Genomic DNA, 25,439 nt, shown 5'->3' with positions numbered 1-25,439 from the left:
GGAAAAAAACAATAAATAATAACTAAACATTAGAATAATTTGCACATAAAGGTGAGAGAAAAAACTCGTCCATCCATCATTCTGTCTGTGAGCAGGCTACGTCAGCGTGGCTCTCACTGACTCCCTCAGGTGTCTCCTCCCTCGGGCTCCGGAGCTTCCATCAGTCACACAGGCTGAGATCCTGGACCGACCCGAAGCCTTCCTGACAGCTGCATACAGCGGTGCACAGAGCAGAGCAGGAAGTGTTCCATTTGAATCATGGACTGGAGCGGACAGGGCCCACATCTTCCTTCTTCTTCATGGAGTGAATGTTTTGTTCCAAGGCGGATCCGCATGATGATCCCTGTTGGTTTCAAGACAGAAATCGGAGACTTGTGTAAACTGGCCGGACCAGTGGTGAGTAGCCTGGTTTTGATGTCCTGTCAGTACAAAGAACTAAACATTTTTAAATTAACATTTAAAAACTCACTGGGTGGATTACTGAAGCTTGCAGTGGTGGAGGAAGTCGACTTGATCAGCTACTGACTGTAAGTGGGCCAAAAATCGCCTATTGATATCCCACTGACTAAAGGGAAATTCTTGTACTTCAGCAGTTACCTTTTACCTTAAGTATATTTGCTTATGGAAGCCCCGAGGGGCAAGAGGGATTTTTTTTTCATGTGTGAAACAGAGTGAAATAATAATCACTAACAGCCCCATCCACTATACAGCATATGCTTACATAGAAATACATATGAATGATTTACTTTTACTTGTACCTGTGATATGAAAACACATTTAATATCAGATACAGAAAGACTTTAACTAAAATATTATTTGTGTGGGTATCCCTCACTTTTACCAAATACATTTTTTGACGTGATGCCTTTACCTTTACTCAAGTCTGACTTTTGGATACTTTTTTAAATAACTTTTTAGATCATGCAACTTATATGCAATAGTCTGTTTTACTTTTTAATTCTATGGCATTTTTTTGTTTTTATTTTTTTACTTTTTTATGGTAAAGTCAACTTTTAAAGTGAACAGTGTACATTTGTTTGATAATTTCAGTTACCAGTTACTTTGCCAGAGTAGTGCTTTCACAGTACTTTTACTCAAGCTTTATTTGGATGGGTGACATTGACTTTGCCAAAGTAATGTTTTAACACAATACCTTTACTTGAAGTCAGTTACACCTTTTAGGTAATTTTTACGGCACTGATTGTTGAGTAGTTTATTTTAGAACAGACACATTTTATAGTCTAAGCTGTGAATGAGTTTAGACTTGTTTTATATGCAAAATATTCATCTGGTCGGTAATCAATAGCTGAAGATTTTGTCTCAGTGACGTTCTATTAATTTGTGCTTTTTTCCATCAGATGTTATCCCAGATCTTGATTTTAGGACTGAGTTTAATCAGCACTGTTTTCTGTGGCCATCTGGGGCGGACAGAGCTGGCAGGAGTGTCTTTGGCCACAGCAGTGAGTAATGTATATTGATGTTCTCACAGTGAAAATTACCAGTAGCAACAGAACATAATCCACCAATGTTTGTGTCATCTTTAGGTTATTAATGTTACAGGTATATCTGTTGGAAGGGGCTTGGCAGCAGCTTGTGATACTCTAGTTTCTCAGGTATGAACCTGTCAGCTTTGTGTATAAAAAATAAATAATAATAAAGATGTTGACAAATAAGAAAATACTCTGGTTTCAGACCTTTGGGAGCAATAACCTCCTCGGCGTTGGGGTCGTTCTACAGCGGGCGATCCTCATTTTGTTACTGGCATGTTTTCCCTGCTGGGCGATCCTCATCAACACAGAACCCATTCTGCTGGCTGTCAAACAGGAACCAGCGGTGGCCAGGTCCCAATTCACTTCTTCTCATGCTTTAGATGTTGTTGTTTTTTCATTTTTTCTTTCAGTTTATTTACTGATAAAACCAGTTTCTTGTTGATACTGATGGAAAATCCCTCTCTAGGTTGGCTCAGCTGTATGTAAAGATCTTTATGCCAGCACTTCCTGTGAGTATGTTCAAACCTCAATGTAAAACAAAAGTTTTGTGTGTGGAATTTTACTTGCTACACTTTACTCTGAGTAATAACAAGTTCTCAAAAAATTGATGTCTGTTGTGTCTGAATATATCTATTTTTAATCATGTCTTTGTGGCTCTTTCTAGGCTGCATTCATATATACATTACTTACAAGATACTTACAAAACCAGGTAAGTCCATAGCCTGGGATTTGCTTTCTGTTATCCACAAAAGTACAGTGGAATTAAATGAAGAGGAAAAGCCTTCTATTTATTTGGCACATCAGGTTGCATCTTGATGTGAATACATACTGTCAGAATTCAGAAGGCAATGAGGTCAGGGCTTTCTGAACTTATAATTAATGTGTGTGAAACCACAAACCTCCACTATGCCATCAAGTGATTCCCTTTTGATATGTTAAACATCAGGAAAAGTGCAATGTTTGAAACCCAAATTGGTTCCTTGCCAGGTCTAAAGTTGTCAACCATTGGTATAATATATAACATTTCTGTATTGTAATGTGTAAAACCACTAGACCTTTGGTATATATCTACTAATCGCACAAGTGTGCATTCACCCCAAACAACCAGATTACTTTACTGTACATTAGTATGCCTCAATGGTGTTTATCTGTGTTTGAATTCAGGTCATTGTCTCACTAAACTCAGCGCTCACCACACACTCTGGTTGTCTTTATTTTTTATTCCCTACCCCTTCTCCATTATTACATTCATGAAGTAAAATAAATGTCCCCTCCAGCTCCAGTCAACAGCCAACATTGCACTTCTTACTCTGATTCCCAGAATAAGACATACACATAAAGTCTCATCTCTCGGAGAAGAATCGACAAATTTGTGGCAGTTTTTTCAAACAGGGGAGTATCATCTAGTTTGTGTAACATAGCACAGTTAGTTATCTTACTTTGCATTCTATTAGCTGTCCTTAGGGCCGTTTCTGTCTTTTTGGGGGCCCTATTTTGTCAAACTACGATGGATAGATCCTTAACCCTTTTAGGTGATCCACAAGGATACAACAGTTTATTTATTATTATTATTATTCTAACAGGAAAACAGGCTAGAGTCGCGAACACTTCTCAGATTAAATCTTACATATTATATATATATATATATGTATATATATATATATATATATATATATATATATATATATATATATATATATATATATATATATATATATATATAAACTGTATATACTGTATATACTGTATATGGTGATGAAGACGGCTGTGCTGCTTCCTGGTCCACGGCTCCAAAGTACTTCAGAATTGCGCCTGCATAGACAAAGCTCCTCAGGTTACCAAGCAAAATAGATCCTAAGCACATATTCATACCATATAATTGAGTTTTGTTGCACTTATTCAGAAATTCATAATTATCAAACATTGCAATATACAATACAATATGCAATTTAAAGCATTCACCCAATTTCAGATTCGTCACTTTTAAGCAGTTTTCGACACGTTGAACTTGTTAGAGTTATAAAACAAAGATAAATGACTGATGAGCACTATGTGACACTTAAGGAATATTTTTGTTTATATTTCCCAGGGTATTACAAAGTGGACTACTTGTGCCTAACTGATGATCTGGTCTTAACCTATAGTCTGTGGGCAGAACTAACGGTTTATATATTGTAGTTTATTTTAATTTGTGTTATGATTTCTTTGCATAAAACAAAGTAATACATCAGAAACATAACTAAACTGTAGGAATGCAGGCAAGTTTGTTCAAATTATATTGTCACAATAAATATTCTAATAAATGTTGTCAAGAGAGACTGCAACTAACTCAGTAGAGTTCACAATAATCCACTGCCACAATAGTCCATAATAATCCACAGTAGGCCTAATATGTGTTATCAGCAGGTCCTTCCTTCCTGCTGCTATTGGACTGTACAACCAGCACTGCTCCATATAGACCTCACCCTGTACTCTGCACTGTGCAATAAGCGTATACAAACTCATTCCAACACCCATATTTATTATCTATATTTAAAATCTGTATATAAAAATTTGTTGCCCATTTTTTTGCACTATTCATGTAAATATGTATATATGTCGATTCTATTTTTCTTTCCTTTTTAATTATTTTGTCTATTTTGCTATTGCTTTGTCTTGTAACATTCTGCTGTTGCAACAAACAAATTTCCCCGTCTGCGGGACATTAAAGGATATCTGATTCTGATTCTGATTCTGATAATATGTATTATTGTTGTTTAACACGCTTCACATTAGAGACCTATAAACTGAGGACACACTAAAATTTTGATTGAGAGACCACCAGCGGCAGAATTATATATTGTGCAAATGTGTATAAATCAGACGTCTTCGTCTGCTGATGAGATGATGACACACATTGGTGGGAAAACAGCGTTCTATAGGTTCTAACTTTGCCATGTTCTAGTAAGAATAACATGTGGCACTTCTTCTTTTAGGGCATCATATGGCCTCAGGTAATCACAGGCGTTGTGGTTAATATTCTTAACGCACTCATCAACTACATTTTCCTTTACCAGTTAAATCTTGGAGTAGCGTGAGTATTGCCTATCTGACTCCACATGATTCTTTTAGTGACACTTTTATTGCTGTCACTACATAACCCAGTATTGCCACTTATATTGTCTTTACAGAGGTTCTGCAGCATCCAATGCCCTTTCCCAGTTCTGCATGGCAGGACTTCTCTATGCTCATATCCTTTGGAAAGGTCTTCATAAGGCCACCTGGGGTGGTGAGTACAACATTTGCATTTGAAGATAGTGACCCTGCAAACTATATAGTAAGTCTCCAAATGTTCCCTTTTGTTAATGAGGTACAGCGAAAAGTCAGAGAGGGACGCTTGTGGTTTAAATTAACATTATGTAATTTTTTAATCTGAAATGAGAGGCTCAAAATCATGTTGATGGTCCAGTGTCTTGTAATGAGGTGAATGGTTCTCTGTCTCAGCCACTCCACCGCCCATCACTTGTTTCTGAACTATGTAACTTCAGTGAGAGCGTTGGATAACAGCGTTACCCACATGTTTTCTTCAACACAGTTTTCAAAACATAACAATGTTATGATGTCTTGACTTTTGTTTGTAGTTAGCACCTACATTACGTCTGACAAATTGTTACAAAACTTGGGATTTGTATTTTTTCACAGTGGCGTTGCACTCACAAACTCTGGGCAGCGTCAAATTGCGCAAAATGCCAATTACTACACAAAGTTGCTTAATGAATTTGTTCAAGAAACACAGTTTTTGTAAAGATTAAGCAAAGTTTAACAATAATGAATAAATTTTCCAGTAAGTGTACATTAATAAACATTAGTTGATGCAATAATAAGCATCTGCTAACATGTAATTAACAGTTAACTATTACTCTTTAACAAATACTATTTTTTACATGATAAAATTTATTTTAATGATGAAAGTAACATTAACTAATGGCAATAATTAGCTAACAGTTAAATGATACAATAATAAGTATGAAGTAATTGTTGACAAATGACACTTGTTAACATTTCTTAAGGGTTTACAATTCAATTAGATAACTAATATTAGTATATGGTTGCTAAAGGATTTAATAAACATATATGTCATGAAGTCCACAGCTAAACCGATTGAGTAACAGACTGACTCATTGACAACTCATCCAGGGTGTACCCTGGCCTTCGCCCATCGAGCAACTGGATTTGGCCCCAGTAACCCCGCAACCCCCTTGAAAAAGGGGCAATAATGCTCTAACATCCCCGCGACCCTGATGGAAAAGTGGAAAGAAAACGGAACGGAACGGAAAGGAACTTACCAATTGACTAAAAATAATTATTTCTATAAATGTTTATTTAAGGTGAATGATTGTCCACTTATGACTTATTTTTGGTAAATGGCTGAAGATTGAAGACATTCCATTACTGGAATGACCTAAAAATGATTGTGCATGTTACACTGTATAAGCATCAATGAAACATAGTTGATAGCGGAATGATTTATTGATTCACTGATTGCCAACACAGGCTGGTCTAAAGAGTGTCTGCAGGACTGGAGCTCATATATTCAGTTGGCCATCCCCAGCATGATCATGATATGTGCTAAGTGGTGGATGTATGAGATTGGATGTTTTCTGGCAGGTAATGTCAATTCAGCAACTTGATGTTCTTAAAGCATTTGTATTAATTAAGGATGGCCTGTATTCTAACGCCTGTTTTTGACAGGTCTAATCAATCAGGTAGAGCTTGGAGCTCAGTCAGTTGTATACCAGATGGCAACTATCACATACATGGTAACTTTCCTCCTGTGAAGTAGTCTTTCCTCTACTAAAAATTAAATATAAATGAAATTGTTTGAGTGTGAAATGAATCATGCAATGTAGACCATGTTAATGTTGTGCTTTTGTTGTTAGTTTCCTTTGGGTTTTTGTATAGCAGGAACAGTAAAAGTTGGAAGTGCCTTGGGAGCTGGAGACACTGAGCAGGCCAAACTGTCTGCTAAACTGTCAGTATTCTGTGCAGGTCAGTTTTCTCTTAAACACGATTGTAAATCTTTATGTTAATATCTCACAAATTATATGTATTTGAAGAAGATCATACTAGAATTATTGTTATGTAATCAAAACAGTAATGAAGGAATATGTTAGTGAGAGGAGCAAGCTCTCACTGTATCAAGCACTTATGAGCTGCCTTGGATGCGTGCATGAAAGGAATTGTCCTCACAAAAATGAAAATTCAGTCATAAACTGCTCACCCCCATGACGATGGAAAGGGGGGTCAAGTTTTGCTGTCTACAATACATTTCTGGAGCTACATAGCAACACAGCACTGCAGCATCAAAAACCTTTTAGAAAAACAGCCAAAACATTTAAAATGTATCTATATATTAGAGCAGAATCCAAGGCTCTAAGATCCTGAATAGATTTGAACACATTTAGCAGAACAACTACAGTTAAGATTTCATCTTAAACGTACAGTAAGTAATTTCTGCTGCTATGGGGCTCCTGCATCGACTTCTTCCCTACTTCAGACTGATTTACTGACAGGAGGGGAGCTTTGAGATTACTTTTAAACCTTTGACATAGGAAAGTGGATGAGGAGACCTACGTTGTCTGTATTTATGTCGTGTCACTTTGTGGTGAATCCTGACAGGAGCTGGATGGGAAATGTACTTTATTTCATGGAGATATTATAGATAGTAGAGGGGAAAAGAAGAGGAAGAATAGTGCGAGTTTACCTGAATTCAAACATAGAAACACACAGTCTAACGAAGTCATGTGCTAACAAACATTAGTCCATGACTACTAATGTAGTAAAGCAGTCCAACTGCTTTTAGCATTTAATTTTAATTTGTGGGTAAACTGTTCCTTTAAGTTCTTCAACAGCTCCAGCAGAGCCACTCATTGGCCAACAACAGACTAGTCATTTTTTTGTGAATATATTATATGTCAGTGCATTTACAGTCAAACATAAAGATGGATAATCAACTGTGTTACTTTTTATCACAGTGTCTGTCTCTGTATGCTTGTCGATTGCAATTGGAAGCCTGAAGGACCATGTCTCTTACGTCTTTACATATGATGAGTGAGTATGAATCTGATATGTTTTTTATTCCCATTGTGAGTTATTTTCAAACAGAGTCAGTGTCAAGTCTCAGAGGGATAACAGCCGTCTTAATGACCTTTTGCCATGATGTCAGTTATTGCCTGTCCTACACAATAAAAAGTGAACTTTGATGCATTACGTACTTAATGGCAATTTACTGACTGATTATTATGTCTCAGTGCTCAAATGTAACACACAAAGATCCTATGAAAGTGTAATTTCTCTCAGTGTCAAACTGTACATTTTGATTCACTCCTCTTTCAGACAAATCAGGGAAAGGGTTGCTGATGTCATCACTCTTTATGCACCATTCGTCCTCCTAGAGGCGACAGCAGTGAGTACCTCTGCCATTGTGGCACACCCATATATTATTGCATCTCTGAAACGTGGGTGTTTTGGTCAAGTCTAACCAAGTCTTTGTCTCTTTGCGTGACTAGGCTGCCATGGGTGGCGTTATAAGAGGAGCAGGTAAACAGAAAGTCGGAGCTATTTGCAACATTGTGGGATATTATGGAATTGGTTTTCCTATCGGAGTGTCACTGATGTTTGCAGCCAAATTAGGGATCAAAGGTAAGATCTACAACAGAGATGTTTTTTTTACCACTCTGTTCCCCAAACTAGTCATTTTTAAGTTTTGTTCCCAGCATGTTTTTTAGTGAGAGATCACCCACGTCATCAATACTACAGTACTCACTATGCTTAAAGTAAGATGTGGAACTCTCTCTTTCCCTCAGGTCTGTGGACAGGCCTGTTTACCTGTGTGTTTCTACAGTGCACATTTCTTTTTTTCTATTTAACAAGATTAAACTGGAAGACAGTGAAATATGAGGTTAGTCTTCAGATTTAAATATTCCTATTTCAAATGGTATAAGGGAACTTCTTTATGGATATATGTTCACATTTTGTTTTACTTCCAGGCTCAAATCAGAGCAGAAGCACACGGGGTCTTCCTCTACACAAGTAAGAGAGTTTGTGCTGCAACTAAGACAACTTATACTGCCACAGATGACGACCACAACACATTCTCTCATAGGAGCCAGTTTAAATGATAAGAAATATATTTTGATAAAGGAACACTGATATTGCTTCAAAATTATACAATGAGCAATTTTTTAAAGGAAAAGTTCACCCAAAAATGAAATTCCAGGCATAATTTACTCAGCCTCAGGAAAGATGGGTGAAGTTTCGTCGTCCACAAAATATTTCTGAAGCAACAGAAAACAGTGCAGGATTGTCCTAAACAACTGAAGTAGTTGGGGACTTGTTTTAAAACCTAATCAAACAACAGATCACAACAGAAAATTGCTCCATATAGCTCGTCCATCTTAATCCAAATTTCCGAAGCCCTGAGATCCCATGTTGACATGAAGATGTGTAATTTCCACATGCTTTTAAGCTGAAATCTGATCGAATCTGTAGCCATGAACTTACCTCGGTGAGGTGGGTGCATGAGCTCAACTGTGCATCGAGAGTGTAAATAATTGTTTTTCAAATTGAATATGGATCTCAGGGTACCCAGAGAAGTAAGATAAGTCAAGACAAGTCATGGTCTCACTTCAGCTCTTTATTATTGCATCAAACTGAAAGTTCACCTTCACAACATGTGAATAACTTTTAATTTGAAGGTAACAATTTAATATTTTCCAGTGAAATCATTAGTTGCATTTGCATTTGAATGTCCAGGTATCCAACCAGATGATGAAGGGAACTCATTCGGCCAAACAGACACCCTTGACCTGGCAGAAACTGAGTGTGGATCACAAGAAAATCCAGCAGAGAGGCAGCTCTCCTACAGGGAACTGGTACTGCGTAGGGGCCTGGCTCTGGCTGTCATGCTAATTGTCCTGGCTGTTGGAATTATTATAAACCTGTTGATCACAAACTTTGTCACATGAATATGAAAAAATTCTATTGTATTCAGTGAAGTATCTCTTTATCCGGCAGTGGTCTGTGTGAATCTGCCAGAGATTTGCTCTCAACCACATTCTGTCAAACCCAAGAGAGTTTGTATTCAATACATTAAACAGAAACATTGTGGTGATCTGGGACCTTCAAAGTCAATCTGTCTCTTCATTTGGGACCAGCACAGTGGAAGTGGAGAAAATGTGTTCAGGAGAATATGTAGTATTGATCCAGTCCGAAGTAAAGTTGGCCCCTGAAGGCTGAGTCTCTAGCTGGGGCACAAGGAAGTGCACACTTGCTCCCTCGGCTTGAAGAGTAACTGCTGCAAACATAGTAAGTCCTCGCCTGAGGAGGAGCTGTGTGATGGAGAGACGTCCACCCTTCAGCTGCTGGACCCCATGTCCACCCTGCGTCCCCGGGTTCCCATCATGGCTCTCAGTGTTCGCAGACATGTAGCCTTCCACTGACTTGGGAAAAAGATTTGTTGAGACATATGGAAAGCAAACAGTGTCAAACTCGGTCAAAGGATAGCAAAAAAATGAAAGAAAACTATACATTTCTATAAAATAACATTTTGATGAATTGATGCTAATGTTAGGTTACTTTGGGTCGGGCAGGCAGCATCTCAGCTTAATAATGGCCTGTTCGTGTTTTTCTGCGCTTGTCCACAGCCTGCAGTCAAGCAGATACAACCAACTTTCAATTTCTCTAATTCCTGCATGCAACAAGTCAATTTCAAAAGCTCAGTTACTGATTCTGAAGAGAATCAAGGGTACCTCAGTCTGTCAGTGCCACAGCTGGCTTCACATTCAAACAAAAACCAAAACAAAGACAGAGAATGTGATGTCCCTTCATGCAATTACTCAGTTACTCTCAGTTTGGTTGCAAACACTCAGTGAAAGTCCTATGCAGTAATATCCAGTGAAATTGGCCACAGCTGGAATCTTCTGTTCGCTCGGAACTAAGAAGAGGCCCGTGCACATGTACTCGAGTGAAACTGACAGATCACTTATTATTATGCAGTCCTGCTCCCTTGGCCACCATGTGGTAACTAATTCATTGACTTGGATGGAAATCACTTTATTGCGAGCAGTCATCAAGTGTGAGACCAGGCCCACAATCTTACTGAAATAAAGTCAATAATTAAGCCTAAGCCAATATGTGTAGGTAGCAATAACACTTTAAATATCATAGAGAATCAAATGTATTTAATTGTGAGTGAAGATGAAGCCAATTACTGGTTTAGTAGAGCTGAGGACAAAATCTTCCACAACTGTCAAGTTACCTGGAAAAGAGAAGCTATTAAGTATGACTAGTCAAAAAGAAAAAAAGAAACAAAAATCATATGAAGCCAACATTCATTTATTTTTCTGCGTATTTTCACAGCTGGAAAAAAAACTTAGGAACTTAGGCAGATTATCCCTGCAAAACCTTTTTTCCCACCAGTTCTCAAGTCATAAACACAGGAGTGACAACAATTTAGGTCAGACTTAGAAAATGGATCAGCGGGAAAACAACGTATTTATTTTCTCCCCGGGACTTCTGTAACGTTTGGAGAAGACTTTTGAAGTGAGAATGTGCTGCACATTATTAATCACTGGGAGAGGCCGGTTTCATGAAGGAGCCCCGCTCCTGCAGCGATTCCACAGATCAGCCTGTAGGGGGCGAGAGAAACTCACTTATGTGGAGAGAATGGACAAGGTGTTTCCTGAGATCACCAGGACGCAACAAACATATCCTAAATGTAAGTGTCCCTCACCTCCTCATGTCGTATTATGGAGCCTCTTCCACCGAATGTAAGCAAACAGAAATGCACAGCCGTAAATGTGAGTATTATTGGCCCCTGCAGATCCACTGTACATCGAGCAAACACACATGTTCTTTTGAGGATGCGTAACCGTTTAATCCAGATTTAAAATGCTACAGTGAGACATGTGAGTACACCCACCTAACACCCAGATCCAGCCAGTCAGGGAATAATGCAGTTTGCCAGCAGGTTTGCTATGTTTGCCAAGGCAGCAGTGTACTTCTGAGGCAGTATTACACTCTGAGTACACAAACAACAGCTCGTGTGATTACTGCCACCTCTCCCATAAGTGTATGATACAGATGATGATGATAAGATGATACACAGTGGGATCAACGCAGATAAATGGACCTGGGTTTAGTCCAGAAATGCACCTGGTTCTGCAGGTACGACATTTGAAGTTACTGTAGAAACTTTACCTGCAGAGAAACATGGTTTGATAAGCTGTTTTTTTCCTCGTGTATGAACAGCTTATTGTGCAGGGGAAAAAAATCAACAGATAATAACTAAACATTAGAATAATTTGGACATAAAGGTGAGAGAAAAAACTCAGTGCAGACGTCCATCCATCACTCTGTCTGTGAGCAGGCTACGTCAGCGTGACTCTCACTGACTCCCTCAGGTGTCTCCTCCCTCGGGCTCCGGAGCTTCCATCAGTCACACAGGCTGAGATCCTGGACCGACCCGAAGCCTTCCTGACAGCTGCATACAGCGGTGCACAGAGCAGAGCAGGAAGTGTTCCAGTTGAATCATGGAGGGCAGCGGACAGGGCCCACATCTTCCTTCTTCTTCATGGAGTGAATGTTTTGTTTTAAGGCGGATCCGCATGATGATCCCTGTTGGTTTCAAGACAGAAATCGGAGACTTGTGTAAACTGGCCGGGCCAGTGGTGAGTAGCCTGGGTTTGATGTCCTGTCAGTGTCCCGTCAGTGCTGATCAATGAACTCAAAAATTAAAATTTACTTTTAAAAACCCATTGGGTGAATTACTAAAGTTTGCAGCGGTGGAGGAAGTCGGCTCGGTCAGATACTGACTGTAAGTAGGCCAAAAGTCGTCTATTTATATCCCACTGACACAAGTGCAAGTCTTGTACTTCAACACTTTATTTTTACTCCATATATAGTTATATCAAACCATTTTCTGCTAATTTATACTTCCACTCCACTACAGTTTCCAGTACGTTTTACTCCCATTACATTCAGGCTATTTAACAACATTAGTTACTTTGCTTTTCAAAATTGTTTTATTTGACAGCAATCAGCTGAAACACCGATTTTGATCATCTTCCTGCCACTAATCAGTGATAATCACTAACTCCTCCACCCCCTTTACAGTATATACATGCATCTGTACATATATGTATATGTATCAGTTTGTGACTTTTGTCTGGTGAAGTCAACTTTTAAAGTGAACAGTGTACATTTGTTTGATAATTTAAGTCACCAGTTACTTTGCCAGAGTAGTACATTTTTTTTATTAATTAATTTTATCAGAAATCAATCAAATCAAATGAAGTACTCATTTGTAAATACATCAAAAAACAAGTACATTTAATATCAGATACTTTTACTTAAGCTTTATTCAGATGGATGACTTTCACCTAAACCAAAGTAATGTTTTAACAAAATACCTTTACTTTTACTCAGTTACATCTTTTAGGTCATTTTTACAACACCGATTGTTCAGTAGTTTAGTTTAACAAAACATATTTTATAGTCTAAGCTCTGCATGAGCTTAGACTTGTTTTATATGCAAAATATTAATCTATAATGTAATCAGTAGCTGAAGCTGTCAGTAAAAGTACTTACTGCTTTTGTCTTAGTGACGTTCCACTGACTTGTGTTTTTTTTCCATCAGATGTTATCCCAGTTCTTGATTTTTGGACTGAGTTTTATCAGTACTGTTTTCTGTGGCCATCTGGGGCGGATAGAGCTGGCAGGAGTGTCTTTGGCCATAGCAGTGAGTAATGTATATTGATGTTCTCACAGTGAAAATTACTAGTAAAGCAACAGAACATAATCCACCAATGTTTGTGTCATCCTCAGGTTATTAATGTTACAGGTATATCTGTTGGAATTGGCTTGGCAGCAGCTTGTGATACTCTAGTTTCTCAGGTATGAACCTGTCAGCTTTGTGTATAAAAAATAAATAATAATAAAGATGTTGACAAATAAGAAAATACTCTGGTTTCAGACCTTTGGGAGCAATAACCTCCTCGGCGTTGGGGTCGTTCTACAGCGGGCAATCCTCATCTTGTTACTGGCATGTTTTCCCTGCTGGGCGATCCTCATCAACACAGAACCCATTCTGCTGGCTGTCAAACAGGAACCAGCGGTGGCCAGGTCGAAATGCAATTCTTCTCATGCTTTAGTTGTTTTTAGTTTTCATTCTTTTTTTTTTAGTTTACTTACTGATAAAACCAGTTTCTTGTTGATACTGATGGAAAATCCCTCTCTAGGTTGGCTCAGCTGTATGTGAAGATCTTTATGCCAGCTCTTCCTGTGAGTATGTTTAAACCTCAATATAAAGAAAAAGTTTTGTGTGTGGAGTTTTACTTGCTACACTTTGTCAAGTACATGCTGAGATAGGTTACTCAGAGTAATAACAAGTTCTCAAAAAATGTATGTCTATTGTGTCTATATATATTTTTCAATAATGTCTTTGTGGCTCTTTCTAGGCTGCATTTATGTATGCATTACTCGCAAGATACCTACAAAACCAGGTAAGTCCGTAGCCTGGGATTTGCTTCCTGTTATCCAAAAAAGTACAGTGGAATTAAATTAAAGAGGAGAATTCAGTCAGCCTCCATTTATTCGGCACGTCAGGTAGCATCTTGATGTGAATACTTTGTATACTGTCTGAATTCAGAAGGCAATGAGGTCAGGGCTTTCTGAACTTACAGTACATGTGTGTGAAACCACAAACCTCCACTATGCAATCAAGTGATTCCCCATGTTAAACATTAGGAAACGTGCAATGTTTGAAACCCAAATTGGTTCCTTGCCAGGTCTGAAGTTGTCAACAGTTTGTTAAAGTTATAATATGTAACATTTCTGTATTGTGTGTATATTCACCCCAAACAGCCAAATCATGTTACTGTACATAAGTACGCCTCAACGGTGTGTTTATCTGTGTGTTTGAAGTTAGGTCATTGTCTCACTAAACTCAACGCTCACCAGACACTCTGGTTGTCTTTATTTTGTTTCTCTTATCCCTTCTATAACAGTGCGTTCATGAAGTAAAATACATTTCCCCTCCAGCTCTAGCAGCCAACATTGCACTTCTTATTCTGATTCCCAGAATAAGACATACACATATAGTCTCATCTCTAGGGGAAGAATCCAACACAGTTGTCACAGAGTTTTCAAACAGGGAAGTATCATTTAGTTTGTATAACATGGCACAGTTAGTTATCTTACTTTGGATTTTATTTGCTGTCCTTGAAAGAAAACAAACTGATTTTAGACAAGTGAGAGCTACATCAAGCTACACAATTTCTCTTAATGGTCATCCTGAACTTGCACAATATATCTGCAGTGTAAACAAAATGGTAGATAGACAGGATTAGTAAAAAGTCAAATGTGGTTACAAGTGGAAGACTACTTTGTACAGTTCATATGCATGAAATCAGAGGTAAAAATATAAATCCAAAGAAATAATTAGTAAGGATGTTTTTGTGTAAAATTGTAACCATAATCACCTCACTGCTGCAGTCAGGTTGATAAATGGTGTACTGCTCTTGGCACAAGCTTCAATTCACCAAATCAGTCTCAGAAAATGTTACTAAAATGTCAGTTTGTAACTCTGATTAATAATTAGCTTAATAGCTACAACCAAAATTACCATAACAGTTATTAACGGTCAAAGGATTTTTGAGTCATCAACAGAGTAGAAGTTGGGACCATTCACTCTTGTGCAATATTAAAGATGACGTGATGCCACGATATAGAAGATGGTTAGTTGCAAGCAAAGACCCTGAGTTTGTGTGAAGCATAATTAAACTAACGTCAAAATAGCCATGTAGCCAAGCAAACCACCAATAACATGACCTGAGATCATAATAACGCCAAAACAACTCTCCTAGTAACTTTCTATAGTCTGCTAAACTAAGGTAATCCTCAACATGGTGATCACAATTGTCTGGCTCAAAATATTCAATGTCCCTTGCTATAACTGAAGCTCTTCAAGGCTTGGGCCACTCCTGGAGCGATCTGGTCCCCCTTTCAGAGGGATGGGTACTAATGAAGGTAGATAGGTAGAATATTTTCTAGGGGGATAAACTACCTGTGAACTCACAGTCTGTTTCTGGTATATTGGAAGTCATGTTACTGTCATCTCTGTCTCTCAGTGGAGGTTGAGGAAATGACTTAATTCCCAAGGACTTAGGGTCAGTTGGGAATTGGTCACATCTTCTGAGTGGAGAGGGAGCCAACCTTATGTGCTCTAAGGAGTTCTACCTCCTGTTCTAAGGCTGTTTTGCTCTGAACAGGAAGGCTGATTTGCTTGTGGAAAATCAGAAGCAAACATCTTAACAACTGGCCTGTGAATCTGGTCTGCACATCACACCTGTCCTTAAGTAGGACTCTATCTCTTCATTGCACTCATTGAGATTTACCCTGCTGATGACTTCAAGGCAGTCAGTGTTTTAAACTCTGTGCCAGGGAAGAAATAAACCACTCTACACAGGGGCTGTCCATTGTTAAACAAGTAGTCCAACAACAGTCAGTGTGGTTGCCTATGGTGTTGCTTTGACAGACACTCTGTAGCGTAGCTTGAGGATTACAGTAACCTAACCAAACATTTTGCTAGCCTACACAATAGGGGATAGCTTCCTGTGGAGAAGAGATGCCAGAGCACTTTCAATTTGAATCGATAGCAATAGCAAATGGCTCAAAGTGGCAGTTACTAACCTAAAAGATTTTGGTTAATCAAATGGGTTATAAATTTGATTGATAAATCTATTCTCACCACACGGCATTTGTCTGTAAGTATAAATCAACATCTACTCCTGTAATAGACTAGTTGGGTTAAATGTAAAGACTTTTGGCTAAAGGGTTCAGGATGTGAATCTTAAATTTGTAGCAGTGTCCAAATTATGCTGAAACCAATATTGCAAATTTATGAATGACTAGTGCATTGCCCGTAGGAAGCATGTATTCCTATAGAAAAGTGGGAGGTTCAGTAGCTTTTTCATGGATGGCCAAATGAGGTTGCGTTTGAAGGTGGGACGTCAGGGATATAATTGACTGTTTTTGACTACTTTTGATTATACCATTATATTTCACCTTAAAAACTATTTACCTTGTCTTGTTTGGTGACATCATTTTCAGCACAACCTCACATATGTGACTGTAAAGTTATTTTTGTCATTTTGACATATTATATCAACACTAAAAAAAAACCTAAAAGACCTAAAATCACAAAATAACATAAAATCAGTGTAGGAAAAAGTTCGATTTTTTACTGTGAAAACCACAAACAGTTTAATGAACCAATTGCATTAGTTATAATGCAAATGTAAATTGTTGTTTGCTAAATTTGTGCATAAGTTTTTGAAATTTACAAAGTTATATGTAACTATTTACATTTAAATGCAGGCAATGCCTCAGGCTCCTCAGCTCATTCCTGCCTGCTCCAAATTCAGCCGTCTACACAAAAAAATGACTGCACTACACACTAAACACACCACACCAAACACTACATTACACACTGACTATACACTCCAAACACGCTATATGTCACAAATCTCTCAACTCTCAAAACTCGCCATCTCTGTCGCTGTCTGCATCACCGCCGGCGTCCCTCACACAACTTCCTGTTCCTCAACAACCAAACCTGCTGCTTGCGGACACTTTCGTGATAAAAGCCCGTTTTTACAGTTTCTTCCTGCACCAGACACAAAGCAAACGTGACGGCAATGTTCGCGAAAAAGTGTGGCGGACATTATTTACCCTAAGTCCGGTTTTGGACGTGCCAGTGCGTCCGGTCCGTCGCCTCGGGAGGTGGGTCGGCTAGCGGCTAGCAGCTAGCTACACACGAACATCCACAGATTCCGATTCCACTTTGTTGTCCAAGCGTCTCCGGATCTCCTCAGACCCGAACAGACTCGGTCCGGACTTGTTTAGTCTCAATAATCCACAACAGTCAGTTTAGCTGCACAGAACGGGACCGAACCACCGGCAAAATCCCGGTCCAGCTCATGCCGCTGCAGGTATACATCCGCTTGTTTATGAAGGTGGGGGGTGGCGGTGGGCTCTGCAGTGATTGGCTCTGGTGCGCACGTGACTGTGGTGGCTACGGTTAGCAATGCTTGCGGAATTCGTAAAGCATTTCTGAAATAAATTATTAACGGTATCATTGCAGTCCAAACAAATGCGACGTTGCACACCCTTGAACCACGCAGCAGCCATGTTGAAACTCTCAGGTCAGTCTGATGCTGATCCGCAGAGATATTTGAGGCAAACACAGACAGACAGACAGACAGAGATTCCTTGCTTTTATAGTTAAATTACCAACAGTACATGTACCCGCACGGGGCACCATATGTAGTACTCCATGCAACATTAATAAGGAGTTTTGTGTTAAATTTTGGCTATTAATAATAATTAATGATTATAAGGGATAATGTGCTCACTGATATCACATGTGGATGTGATATGCTCCAGGCTAAAGGAGTGTGTGTAAGTGTGACAAATGCCATGTTATAGAAGGAATTTGTGTGAAGCATAGTTCAACTAACTTCAAATAGCTGTGTAGCAAAGCAAACTCCAAATAACCTGACCTCCAATAACAACAAAACAAACACATAGATTGAACATGTGCATTACATCAACAAAAATTGTTGTGCTTAGCTGTGCTATGCTATGCTATGTTATGTACTGTCTATGCCCAGTTCAACTTTACCAGTCTTTGAGGAAAAGGTGCTGGTGGTTCCTTGGCTGATGAGCCAAGCAGGAGAAGTTTGTAAATCCAATGTTGAACAATGCTGTTCTTGCCATGCAAGGTCTGATGAAAGACAGAAGGTGGAGGAAACTTCTTTCCTTTGCAGGGATTGCAGCTCGGTGTAAACTTACTTCATGTTTCTCAGATTGTGGAGTTAGCTGGCAAGCTTTGCATCACAGCTGCTGGTGCTGGAAGAGATCTGGAGTACTAGCAGAAGTTCTTTGGGCCCACAAGAAATGTAGGTTGCAGCTCTTAGCAGCTGTTAGGTCCTGAAAAATCCAGGAGAAGAGAACTTGAGGGCTGGCAGCTCCGTGGAGGAGGGAAGTGGAGAAGAGAGAGAACAAAGGCACCAATAGCAGCTCAGAGCTGAATTTGCAACTATATGTGAAGGCAGCAGAATTTGGGAAACTGAGTTCAGTTCAGAGTCCATTTTAAAATCCACAAGGAACAGCTTCATCTGTGGGTACCAACAATGGGAGTGAACATAAATCCACTTTTTAATCCCAAAAGTTAAAAAGTAATCCTTGAGTTCTCCTCCCATTGTTAAACAGGTCAGGATCAGAGCAGAATTGATTGTAACTCCAGTTGTTGCCAGCTCTGAGTAGCTCTAAGCAGCTCTGAGCCTGAGTCTTTTGCTTTGTTTTGATTGAGAGACCTCTAGCGCCAGCCTTCTATGGGTTCTAACCGTGCTGCTGTCCAATAAGAATAACATGTGGCACTTCTCTTTTAGGGCATCATATGGCCTCAGGTAATCACAGGCGTTGTGGTTAATATTCTTAACGCACTCATCAACTACATTTTCCTTTACCAGTTAAATCTGGGAGTAGCGTGAGTATTGCCTATCTGACTCCACATGATTCTTTTAGTAACATCTTTTTTGCTGACATTACATAACCAGTATTGCCACTTATATTATCTTCACAGAGGTTCTGCAGCATCCAATGCCCTTTCAGAGTTCTGCATGGCAGGACTTCTCTATGCTTATATCCTTTGGAAAGGTCTTCATAAGGCCACCTGGGCTGGTGAGTACAACATTTGCATTTGAAGATAGTGACCCTGCAAACTATATAATAAGTCTCCAAATGTTCCCATTTGTTAATAAGATACAGCGAAAAGTTAGAGAGGGACGCTTGTGGTTTAATTATGTAACTTTTTAACCTAAAATGAGAGGCTCAAAATCACGTGGATGGTCCACTTGTAATAAGGTGATTTGTGTCTCAGCCACTCCACCGCCCATCACTTGTTTCTGCACTATGTAACTTCAGTGAGAGCGTAGGATCGCAGCCTCACATACATGTTTATTTCAACACAGTTTTCAAAATATAACATTGTTATGATGTATTGAGTTTTGTTTGTAGTTAGCACCTACATCATGTCATCTACAGGTTATGAGGTAATGTAGGTTGGCAGAGGGTTGAAGACATTCCGCTACTGAGTATGACCTATAAATTATTGTGCATGTTACACTGTATAAGCAACAATGAAACATAGTCAATAGCTGAATGATGGATTTATTCACTGATTGCCAACACAGGCTGGTCTAAAGAGTGTCTGCAGGACTGGAGCTCATATATTCACTTGGCCATCCCCAGCATGGTCATGTTATGTGTTGAGTGGTGGATGTATGAGATTGGAGGTTTTCTGTCAGGTAATGTCAACATAGCCACTCTATGTTCTCAAAGCATTTGTATTAATTAAGGATAGTCTGAAATCTAACTCCTGGTTTTGACAGGTCTTATCAATGACGTAGAGCTTGGAGCTCAGTCAGTTGTATACCAGATGGGAACTATTGCATTCATGGTAACTTTCCTCCTATAAAAATAATCTTTCCTCAACCAAAAATGAAAAATACATGAAATTGTTAAGAGTGTGAAATTAATCATGCAGTGTACATCATGTTAATTGTGTGCTTTTGTTGTTAGTTTCCTTTGGGTTTTAGTATAGCAGGAACAGTAAAAGTTGGAAATGCCTTGGGAGCTGGAGACACTGAGCAGGCCAAGCTGTCTGCTAAACTGTCAGTATTCTGTGCAGGTCAGTTTTCTCTTTAACACGATTGTAAATCTTTATGTTAATATCTCACAAATAACTTGTATTTGAAGAAGATAATACTAGAATTACTGTTATGGAATCAAGAAATTAGTGAATGAAAAGCTCAGTGAGAGCAGCAAGCTGTCACTGTATCAAGCAATTATGAGTTGCCCTGGATGCGTGCATTAAAAGAATGCTGCATACAAAAATGAAAATTCAGTCATAATCTGTTCACCCCCGACGATGCAAAGGTATGTCAAGTTTTGTTGTCTATAATACATTTCTGGAGCTACAGCAAAACAGCATTGTGGCATCTTCTATACAACTTAAGAAGCTGCGGACCTTTTCGAAAAACAACCAAAACATGGATGTATATATTAGAGTGAAAATCCATGGCTCTAAAATGCTAAATTGATTTAAAAAGACTTCATTTACACCTTTGACGGAGCAAGCTAACACATTTAGCATAACAAGTACAGTTAAGATTTCAGCTTAAACGTACAGTAAGTACCTTCCGTCACTGTGGGGCTCCCGCATTGACTTTCCCTGATCCAGACTGGTTTACTGACAGGAATAGTGAGAGTTTATCTGAATTCAAACATAGACACAGACACGCTTATTATATGCCGTTTCTGGCTAACATTAGCCCATGGCTAATGGAGTAAAGCAGTCCAACTGTTTTTGGCAGATAAACACTGCATGAGTAACCAGAACAAACACAATCGTTGCTACCACCGCTTCAGCTGCTTAAAGGGATAGTTTGGGTTTTTTGAAGTGGGGTCATATAAAGTACATATCTATAGTTGATCTGTTCCCTACCATAATCACCGATCAGCGCAGCCTCAGTTTGGAGAAGTAGAGAGCTGCTCCAGCCCAGACACTCAGCTTTGTACTGCAGTGAACAGGGTCCAGAGAAAAAGCAAAATTAACCACCTAAACAAGGCTCACCGTCAGACCGACCTTTCTTTTGGCACTACATTTTCTCAACCGTAGAACCTCTGTATCCCTAGGCATTAGCGCAACTGGGCAACAGCTGATTTGCGAGCGGCGAAATACAGCGCGAGGCTCAGTTGCTGGATGAGAGGTTTATTTCGATAAAAACGAAATTTAACTGTTCGTATCCCTCCGCATTAGCGCAACTGCATAGGGATACGGAGGTTCTACGGTTGAGAAAATGTAGTGCCAAAAGAAAGGCCGGTCTGATAGCGATGTGAAGCGGTGTGAATTTTCCCTATACAACGTACACTTGAACTGTTATAGATTTTTTAAGGTGAGCCTTGTTTTAGGCTGTTAATTTCGCTTTTTCTCTGGACCCCGTTCACTGCAGTACAAAGCTGAGCGTCTGGGCTGGAGCGGCTCTCTACTTCTCCAAACTGAGGCTGCGCTGATCGGTGATTACGGTAGGGAACAGATCGACTATAGATATGTACTTTATATGACTCCACTTCAAAAAACCCGAACTATCCCTTTAGAGCAAAACTCTCGCCAAAATGCAATCTAGGCTTTTTTTGTGAATGTATATGAGCCGAACCTTCGTGTGAACGCATAGTTACGACGAAAGAGGCACTTTTAAAATATACCGTATTTTCGTTTTCGGGTCAAACTCATGGGAGTGCTTGGGGCAAATCAGGGTCCAAAATTTGGTCCAAAAACTTTCTTTTTAGTAAACTCTGTCCAGACAAACAATGTACTCAATGCTCGTGTTTATGTGTAGAGACCCTGGTGATATTACGAGCAAAGTTTCATGTTGTGTTGAGCCTTCTTAGTGTTTTAAAAATAGCCCCAAACACTCCCATTTAAAATGAGTTTGACCCGAAAACGAAAATACGGTAAATATTAAAAGTGCCTCTTTCATCGTAACTATGCGTTTACACGAAGGCTTGACTCATAAACATTAACAAAAGGTTGCATTTTGGCGAGATTTTCACCTTAAGAGAACGCTGCAAAACACTGTTTTGCTGTAAAAGTCCTTTAATGTTGTTTCAGACTACAAAACCTCACCTGACTTTCCATTGGTATGGGGAGGAGTAGGTAATGACTGACTTTTCATTGTCGGGAAAACTGTTCCTTCAAGTTCTTTTACTGCTCCAGCAGAGCAACTCATTGGCCAACAACAGACCGCTCATTCTATTTGTGTATATATTGTATGTCAGTGCATTTACAGTCATAAAGATGGAGAATTAACTGTGTTACTTTTTTATCACAGTGTCGGTCTCTGTATGCTTGTCGATTGCAATTGGAAGCCTGAAGGACCATATCTCTTATGTCTTTACATATGATGAGTGAGTATGAATCTAACATATGTTTTCTTTTCACATGGTGTGTTATTTTTAAACAAATAGAGTCAGTGTCAAGTCTCAGAGAGAAAACAGGCATCTTAATGACCTTTCACCATAGTCAGTTATTGCCTGTCCTACACAGTAAAAAGTGAACTTTGCTACATAATCTGTTACAGATTAACTCAAGGCAAATTACCTTACAGCAAAGCTCAGTCATGCTGAGATGCATTACGTACTTTTTACTGCATTTTTCTGACTGATCATCATGTCACAGTGCTCAAGTGTAACACACAAAGATCCTATGAAAATCTAATTTCTCTCAGTGTCAAACTGTACATTTTGATTCACTCCTCTTTCAGACAAATCAGGGAAAGGGTTGCTGATGTCATCACTCTTTATGCACCATTCGTCCTCGTAGAGGCTACAGCAGTGAGTACCTCTACCATTAAGATCCTGAGACACACCCAGGTATTATTGCATCTCTGAAATATGGTTGTTTTGGTCAAGTCTAACCAAGTCTTTGTCTCTTTGCATGACTAGGCTGCCTTGGGTGGTGTTGTAAGAGGAGCAGGTAAACAGAAAGTCGGAGCTATTTGTAACATTGTGGGATATTATGGAATTGGTTTTCCTATCGGAGTGTCACTGATGTTTGCAGCCAAATTAGGGATCAAGGGTAAGATCTACAACAGAGATGTTTTTTTACCACTCTGTTCCCAAACTAGTCATTTTTAAGTATTGTTCCCAGCATGTTTTTAGTGAGAGATCCACCATGTCATCAACATTACAGTACTCACTATTCTTAGAGTAAGATGTGGAACTCTCTCTTTCCCTCAGGTCTGTGGACAGGCCTGTTTACCTGTGTGTTTCTTCAGTGCACATTTCTGTTGTTCTATGTTACAAGATTAAACTGGAAGACAGTGACAGATGAGGTTAGTATTCAGAGGTAAATATTCCTATTCTAAATGGTATAAGGGAACTTCTTTATGGATATGTTCACATTTTGTTTTTCTTCCAGGCTCAAATCAGAGCAGGAGTGCACGGGGTCTTCAACAACACAAGTAAGAGAGTTTGTGCAGCAACTGAGACCATTTATACTGCCACAGATGAAGGACATGACACGTTCTCTCATAGGAGACAGTTTAAATGATAAGAAATGTATTTTGATAGAGGTACACTGATATTGCTTCAAAATGATACATGGAGCATTTTCTAAAGGGAAAGTTCACCCAAAAATGACATTATATGCTCAGCCTCATCTCAACGGAAAGTCTGGTGAAGTTTCATCATCCACAAAACAGTCGAATGGTTGTCTGAAGTAACAGACAACAGTGTAGGATTCTCCTAAACAACTGAAGTAGTTGGAGACTTGTTTTAAAACCTAATCAAACAACAGATTAAAACAGAAAATGGCTCCATACAGCTCGTCCATCTTAATCCACATTTTCAGAAGCCCTGAGATCCAATATTGATATGAAGATATGTTATTTACACGTGTTTTTAAACTGAAATCTGATCGAATATGTAGCTGCTAATGAGCTCAGCTGTGCATCGATAGTATAAATAATTGTTTTTCAAAGTAGATTACACTTGATGTTTGGAGCCATTTTTTGTTTTTGTTATTCTGGTTGTTTCAAAACGAAGCTTAATATAATATAGTTTTGTTGTGTTGCTTCAGAATTGTTTTGTAGACTACTAAACCTCATTGTACATCGACACGAGGCTGAGTTGACAATACCTGGACTTTTATTTTTGGGGTGATGAAAGTATTGGAAAAGGTCACTCTGAAGCTGTTCATTATTTTTCAGAATAAGAGAATAAATCTTAACACAGTGTCAGTGGGTCAATATTGTCAATTTAATATTTTCAATGAAATCATTTGTTGCATTTGCATATGTATGTCCAGGTACCCAACCAGATGATGAAGGGAACTCACTCGGCCAAACAGACACCTTTGACCTTGCTGAAACTGAGCGTGGATCAGCAGAAACTCCAGTGGAGAAGCAGCTCTCCTACAGGGAACTGGTGCTGCGTAGGGGCCTGGCTCTGGCTGTCATGCTATTTGTCCTGGCTGTTGGAATTATTATAAACCTACTGATCACGAACTTGGTCACATGAAGATAAAAAAAAATGTCTATTGTATTCAGTGAAGTATCTCTTCATCCGCCAGTGCTCTGTGTGATGCAGATGCATGGCAGGATGTCACGGCAGGACATGTAGACAAAGGGAACAAGTAAAAGTGATCTATGATCAGTGGATTTATGTCAATGCAAAATGTCACTCTTATGCGGCTTATTTACAAGATGTCTCAACCACATACTGTCAAACTCAAACACACCTACCTAACATCCAGATCTAGTCAATAAAGAAAGATGTAGTTTATCAGCACGTTTGCTGTGTTTGCCAAGGCAGCAGTGTACATCTGAGGCAGTGTTATACCCTGAGTCTGGGGCGCCGAAAAGGGGGGGATAAGGGGAAGGATTCTAGGGGCCCATCATTGACAGGGGCCCAGAAAGGCCCCTAATAAAATTATAATACTGACAAAAATAATATGACACTAATTTGTTAGTTTATAATCATAAATATGCATCACTTAATGCACTGATAATAACACTAAGTTTATTTTGGAAACATTTCTCAAATCTATTATTATGGAAAAAAAGATAAATTGAAATTAATGAATAAAGATCATTCTGAAATAAAAACACATAGTCTGTATTTATTTCAGAATGATTTAAATGGTTTAAAAAGCATATAGCCTATAACTTTATTTTGTTTTGTTGAAATTTAGCTATCACTGAAACTGAATTATAAACTTACTGAAATACTATGTTTGGTCAGTAGTTTGGGACTCTCACCCCTTGCTTTGCAGTAGGAAAAGAG

At 38.9% G+C, this 25,439-nt stretch overlaps 2 protein-coding genes across 3 annotated transcripts; both read left to right on the top strand.

Annotated features, from left to right (window-relative positions):
- The first annotated feature begins 123 nt into the window (after nucleotides 1-123).
- LOC115575918 (multidrug and toxin extrusion protein 1-like) lies at nucleotides 124-9,626 on the top strand. The gene is made up of 17 exons (XM_030408343.1): nucleotides 124-396; nucleotides 1,359-1,460; nucleotides 1,545-1,613; nucleotides 1,693-1,841; nucleotides 1,957-1,999; nucleotides 2,155-2,199; nucleotides 4,466-4,563; nucleotides 4,661-4,758; nucleotides 6,024-6,137; nucleotides 6,222-6,289; nucleotides 6,410-6,518; nucleotides 7,505-7,580; nucleotides 7,866-7,935; nucleotides 8,039-8,171; nucleotides 8,336-8,430; nucleotides 8,519-8,561; nucleotides 9,285-9,626. The coding sequence occupies exons 1-17, from the start codon at nucleotides 259-261 to the stop codon at nucleotides 9,494-9,496; spliced, it is 1,662 nt and encodes a 553-aa protein (XP_030264203.1). The 5' UTR covers nucleotides 124-258; the 3' UTR covers nucleotides 9,497-9,626.
- Nucleotides 9,627-11,963: 2,337 nt separating this feature from the next.
- Nucleotides 11,964-24,938, top strand: LOC115575906 (multidrug and toxin extrusion protein 1-like). 2 transcript variants are annotated; one of them, XM_030408331.1, is made up of 17 exons: nucleotides 11,964-12,199; nucleotides 13,168-13,269; nucleotides 13,356-13,424; nucleotides 13,504-13,652; nucleotides 13,769-13,811; nucleotides 13,988-14,032; nucleotides 18,983-19,080; nucleotides 19,177-19,274; nucleotides 19,787-19,900; nucleotides 19,985-20,052; nucleotides 20,175-20,283; nucleotides 22,487-22,562; nucleotides 22,919-22,988; nucleotides 23,100-23,130; nucleotides 23,394-23,488; nucleotides 23,575-23,617; nucleotides 24,463-24,938. In XM_030408331.1, the coding sequence occupies exons 1-17, from the start codon at nucleotides 12,062-12,064 to the stop codon at nucleotides 24,672-24,674; spliced, it is 1,560 nt and encodes a 519-aa protein (XP_030264191.1). In that variant the 5' UTR covers nucleotides 11,964-12,061; the 3' UTR covers nucleotides 24,675-24,938. The 2 variants fall into 2 exon arrangements, with proteins under 2 accessions (XP_030264191.1, XP_030264182.1); XM_030408322.1 differs by having other exon boundaries at nucleotides 23,100-23,232.
- The last annotated feature ends 501 nt before the right edge of the window (nucleotides 24,939-25,439 follow it).

The sequence above is a fragment of the Sparus aurata genome, chromosome 2 (assembly GCF_900880675.1).
Source record: "Sparus aurata chromosome 2, fSpaAur1.1, whole genome shotgun sequence".
NCBI classification, from domain to species: Eukaryota; Metazoa; Chordata; class Actinopteri; order Spariformes; family Sparidae; genus Sparus; species Sparus aurata.
The sequence above is the reverse complement of the archived record's forward strand: the minus strand, read 5'-3'. Positions and strand labels throughout refer to the sequence as shown.

Coding starts and splice junctions, on each gene's coding strand:
- LOC115575918 (XM_030408343.1), top strand. CDS start 259: ATGGACTGGAGCGGACAGGGCCCACATCTTCCTTCTTCTTCATGGAGT. Junction 1,842..1,956: donor CAGGAACCAGCGGTGGCCAG/GTCCCAATTCAC, acceptor ATCCCTCTCTAG/GTTGGCTCAGCTGTATGTAA. Junction 2,200..4,465: donor CAAGATACTTACAAAACCAG/GTAAGTCCATAG, acceptor TTCTTCTTTTAG/GGCATCATATGGCCTCAGGT.
- LOC115575906 (XM_030408322.1), top strand. CDS start 12,062: ATGGAGGGCAGCGGACAGGGCCCACATCTTCCTTCTTCTTCATGGAGT. Junction 22,563..22,918: donor TATGTCTTTACATATGATGA/GTGAGTATGAAT, acceptor CTCCTCTTTCAG/ACAAATCAGGGAAAGGGTTG. Junction 23,233..23,393: donor AGCCAAATTAGGGATCAAGG/GTAAGATCTACA, acceptor TCTTTCCCTCAG/GTCTGTGGACAGGCCTGTTT.